Source organism: Microplitis mediator, chromosome 9 (assembly GCF_029852145.1).
Source record: "Microplitis mediator isolate UGA2020A chromosome 9, iyMicMedi2.1, whole genome shotgun sequence".
NCBI lineage: Eukaryota > Metazoa > Arthropoda > Insecta > Hymenoptera > Braconidae > Microplitis > Microplitis mediator.
The window spans coordinates 15,060,302-15,065,572 of NC_079977.1; the positions used below are offsets into that span (position 1 = coordinate 15,060,302).

Below are 5,271 nucleotides of genomic sequence, written 5' to 3' on the forward strand. Positions count from 1 at the left end.
CAGGTATGATCAGATCTAATTATGTATGGGGTCATATATAATTATATATAATTATATATGACCCCATATATAATCATGCATGATTATATATAACTTCATATATGATTATATATAATCATATATGATCATACATATGAACATATATAATCATATATGATTAGACAAAATCTTTTTTTATCGGGTTACTACTAAATGGCTTATATTTCATTTATCATCGGAGTTGAATTTAAAATTTTTAACTTGTGTATATTAAAATTATGTGTGTTATTTGTATAATTGAAACTTATTTAACTAAAAGTTTGTTATTTATCTTAAATAAAAAATTATAATAAAATGAGGTTATTTTCTTTGTAATACTGTATATTTTTACTTAAAATTATTTATTATTATCATTTTAATTTATTTTAAGTGGAACAATTAGGTTATGCGCTAAAATAAGTTAAAAAAATTAGTTCTTTAATCCTAATTATATGACGTCTTGTTCGAGAGGATTACATAACACGTAGTACCGCTGTTTGTACTGCATTATCACCACAACTTCAGAGTATTCAAAAAGAAGGGAGCACCACTAGTGGCTCTCCATGAACTACGCCCTCCTATCTATACTCATAACGTTTTTTGTGCTCGATAGCATCACAACGTGAGAGTGTAAAAGAAGAAATTTTTAGTAAGTAGAATTTTGAAAAACCTAATTAACAAACGGGAATAATGTCCAAAAACAAGACGAAGAGAGAGCGAGAAGAAAGAATGTGGAAGAAGATAAAGGAATTAGAGAAAGTCCTTCGTGACTCTATGTTTAATGCCCAGTTGCTAGCGCAAGACGCACAGTTACATGGTAAGCTTAAGTAATGTTTTACAATATTCTGAACAAATGTTCAAAAAATGGCAATGCGCCCACACGAGTAATGGGACATATTGTTCAGTAAAAAATCGGTTTAGTGCGTACAAGAGTGGTAGCGTCATAACCGTAAAATTGCTTTCTGTTTACAGGAGCATTAAAAATGGCTGGTGGGTCAGACAACGGGGGTACTCCCTTATCGACGGGTGGTGAGCAGACAGACAACCACCAGTAGCTATAACAACCGGGATACCACCTATTATTAAGTCAACTCAAGACTCCGGAGAATTAAATGACGCTGATTCATTTAAAGACTCAAATACACCTGATGGGAACGATGATAAAGAAAATTATCCCGAAAATGATAATAAAAAATTAGATGTAGAGATCGTGGAGATTTTGGGTGAGGACCCTTTAGCAGAAGACCCTCAAGTAGGAGTCTTACATCCAGAAATAGCGACTCGCTGGTCTAATTTCATAAGTGATGGGTTAAAGAAGGAGCTGAAGAGTGAACTATTGGCAAAATACCCACGTGCTAGTAATTGTCAACTGGAAGCTCAGACTCTGAATCCGGAAGTCGCAGCTTCGATGCAGGATGCTGCCTTAAAGCGAGACAAATTTGCTTGCGAAATTCAGAATGTTATTGGATCCGCAATGTTGGCCCTTGGCAAGGGGATTTCCATGATGCTTGATGAAAAAGAAGATGGAGTCGACGGAATGCAGCTTTTGCAATATCTTTCTGACTCCGGAAGACTCTTAGCAGAAGCTCATCATAGGGAAGCTATGACGAGACGGTCTTTGATATTACCTGGCATGGAAAAAAATATTAAGGAGGTTTTAGAAAAATCAAAACCTGATAAATTCCTGATTGGAGAGGATTTATCTGAAAAAATTAAGTCAACAAAATCTATTGTAAAGGTGGCAGCGGAAATAAAATCGAAACAGCAGTCGAAGAAGACCCCTGTGAAAACTGCTAACCAGGGAAACTGGAAGGCCCCATCCTCCAAGATCCAAGGGCAAGGATGGGGAACTCAAAATCGGCGTACCAGGCAAAACCGACCGGGCCCAGTACTTCGAAGAAGTCGTATCAACAGTTGTCTCAGTCCCAGCCGAAGATGTCTCGCTCGCAGGCGGATCGTCGCCATTGACACCAAAGGTATCAACAAAGGCTGGAAGATTGAGGTTTTTTGCCAATGAATGGCGAGAGATCACAGACAACAACTTTCTTTTAAATTGTATACTGGGTTACCAGATTGAATTTGATAAACCAGTTTTACAATTTAATGAACCAAAAAATTTTATAAGCTCGCCACAGGGCTTTAAAGACTGCAAGGATGCCATTGATAAATTATTAAATCTTGGCGCCATTCAACCATGCGATGACGTTGAAGGTCAATTTGTCTCTTCTTACTTTTTAGTAGACAAGCCAGATGGTTCCAAAAGGTTCATATTAAATTTAAAAAACTTAAATTCTTTGATTAAGACAGCCCATTTTAGAATGGAAGACATAAAATTAGTTTCAAAAATAATTTGACAAGGAGACTTTATGGAAAATTTAGACTTAGAAGATGCCTATTTTCTAATCTCTATTTGTATTTCTAGCAGAAAATTTCTAAGATTTCGATATCAATCACAATTATATAAGTTTCTTTGTCTACCATTTGGCTTGGCTACAGCTCCATTTGTATTTACTAAAGTTCTGAAACCTGTTTTGAATCTTCTACGCAAGCGTGGGTATGTGTCGGTAGTCTATCTGGACGATATTCTGTGTATCGATCCAGATCTCTTATCATGCAATAAAAATGTAGTAGAAACAATTAAATTGCTCGAGTCCTTGGTGTTCATTATAAATAGAAGAGAAAGCGTATTAATTCCGAGTAAAAAATGCCAATTCTTGGGTTTCTGGATTAACTCGGAACGCTTAACTCTCGAGTTACCAGAATTAAAGAGATTAAAGATCCTTGAACTAGTTAAAACGATGCGTAAGAAAAAAGAATATAAGATTAGAGACCTAGCAAAATTTATTGGGAATCTAATAGCAGCCTGTCCAGCAATTAAATATGGATGGCTGTACACTAAGGCTTTTGAAAGAGATAAATATTTGGCTTTAGTAGAGAATGAAAATGACTATGAAGGAAAAGTGCAGCTCAAGGAAAATCTAACTGAAGATTTTGCTTGGTGGGAGAAAAACATTCTTTCATCAGTGAATATTTTTGGAACTCACCAGTATGAAAGAACAATTTTTTCAGACGCATCGCGGACAGGATGGGGAGCGTCATGTAATAATAAACAATCGCATGGTTTTTGGTCCATTGAAGAATGAAAATTTCACATAAATTTCGTGGAATTACTTGCAGTCTTTTTAGCCCTTAAAGTTTTTGCTGCTGATCTTTACCATTGTAAAATTCTCTTTAGAATGGACAATACTACAGCGATCTCCTATGTCAATCGTATGGGGGGTATCCAATACCCACATTTAAGTAGTTTAGCCAAAGAGATTTGGCAATGGTGCGAAACAAGAGATTTGTGGATTTTTGCTTCGTATATTCCATCTAAGGAGAATGATGAAGCAGATAGAGAATCAAGGTTGAGCAATATTGATACCGAATGGGAGCTTGCAGATTTCGCGTTCAAAAATATAGTTCACGCTTTTGGGAAAACAACAATTGACCTCTTTGCCACGATGATTAATCCAAAGTGTGCAGAACTTTGTTCGTGGTACAAGGATCCAGATGAATCTTATGTCGATGCCTTTACTATAAGATGGAGTGAGAGAAATTTTTATGCTTTTCCTCCCTTTGCGTTAATACCCCGGGTATTACAGAATATCATCGCGGAAAAGGCAGAAGGCATTATAGTCATACCATTCTGGACGACTCAACCTTGGTTCCCTATCTTTGAATCTCTATTAATAGAGAAACCGATTGTCTTTAATCCGAATAAACATTTATTTCTATCTCCTTGCAGGACTCAATACCACCCACTGTACCAGAAGATGTCTTTGATTGCCGGCAAGTTATCAGGACAGCGTTCGCGCGCAAAGGTCTCTCAATTCAGACAGCTGAGATAATGCTGTCATCTTTAACAGAGAACACCATAAAACAGTATTCCAACCCTATAAAATTGTGGTGGCAATTTTGTAACAAAAAAGGACTAGATCCTTTCGAAATCTCAGAATCTGAATTGTTGGATTTTCTATCTACAAGATTTGAAGTCGGTGCCTCTTATGGCACACTAAACTCCACCAGAGCTGCCGTATCCCTGATTGCCAAAACGAGTCTATCTAATAGTGTGTTATTGAACAGATTTTTTAAAGGCGTTTTTAAACAACGGCCGTTGAAGGCCAGATATGATAGGACTTGGGACCCAAAAATTGTGTTGGATTTTTTGGAAAGATGGAGTCCGGTTGAGTCATTGAAACTATCGGAACTGACAAAGAAAGTAACGACTCTACTAGCCTTAGGAACTGGTCATAGACTACAGACATTAGCAGTCATAAGTTTAAAAAATATAAAGAAAACTAAAACAGGATTAGAAATAGAAATAAAAGATCTCATTAAGACCTCAAAGAAGGGTGTTAAACAACCATTGCTACAATTACCAATGTTTAAAGAAAAACCACAGCTCTGTATCGTCACCCATGTGCTGAGGTACATAGAATTAACGAAGGAGCTTCGAGAAGACTGCGAAAAGCTGTTAATGACTTGGAGAAAACCACACAAGGAGGCTTCATCACAGACAATCAGTCGGTGGATTAAGTCTGTTCCATCAGCCAGTGGTGTGAGTGAAGAGTTCACTGGGTACAGTACGAGACACACCTCGACCTCGTCAGCGTACAGAAAAGGACTAGATATTAATAAGATCAAGTCTACAGCAGGATGGTCGAAATCGTCGGAAGTCTTCGCAAGATTTTATAATCGACCTTTGCAGGAGACTGATGATAATTTTGCTAAGACGGTTTTTCTGGGAAAATTAAACATGTAGTTGTGGAAAATAATAAAATATGCCGTTTTTTCAAAAAAAAAAAAAAAAAGGGTCTACTCTAAACATCTACGTGTTATGTAATCCCGAGAACGAGACGTCATATAATTAAAGGATCAAACGAGCCCGCCGAAGGCGGGCGAAGTTCGATCAGAATTATATGACGTCTTGTTCGAGAGGATTACCTCCCTCCCTGTATTACTTTCCCACCCGTTTGTTTAACTTATATATTATCAATAATCATGATTATTATATTATTTTCCCTTGTATTTGTTCTCTAAAAAATATGAGAATAGATAGGAGGGCATAGTTCATGGAGAGCCACTAGTGGCGCTCCCTTCTTTTAGAATACTCTGAAGTTGTGGTGATAATGCAGTACAAACAGCGGTACTACGTGTTATGTAATCCTCTCGAACAAGACATCAGAAAATTCTAATCGAACTTCGCCCGCC

At 37.0% G+C, this 5,271-nt stretch overlaps 1 protein-coding gene across 1 annotated transcript; it reads left to right on the forward strand.

Annotated features, from left to right (window-relative positions):
• The first annotated feature begins 747 nt into the window (after positions 1-747).
• Positions 748-4,822, forward strand: LOC130674191 (uncharacterized). Its single transcript, XM_057479460.1, has 8 exons — positions 748-835; positions 991-1,047; positions 1,116-2,020; positions 2,091-2,281; positions 2,441-3,117; positions 3,196-3,653; positions 3,806-4,307; positions 4,368-4,822. The coding sequence occupies exons 1-8, from the start codon at positions 748-750 to the stop codon at positions 4,820-4,822; spliced, it is 3,333 nt and encodes a 1,110-aa protein (XP_057335443.1).
• The last annotated feature ends 449 nt before the right edge of the window (positions 4,823-5,271 follow it).

Bases quoted from the DNA above. Each gene is read 5' to 3' on its own strand.
- LOC130674191 (XM_057479460.1), top strand. From the start codon at position 748: ATGTGGAAGAAGATAAAGGAATTAGAGAAAGTCCTTCGTGACTCTATG. The intron at 2,021-2,090 runs GTTTTTTGCCAA...CTGGGTTACCAG, and splicing joins ACAAAGGCTGGAAGATTGAG to ATTGAATTTGATAAACCAGT. The intron at 4,308-4,367 runs GTCATAGACTAC...AAACTAAAACAG, and splicing joins TCTACTAGCCTTAGGAACTG to GATTAGAAATAGAAATAAAA.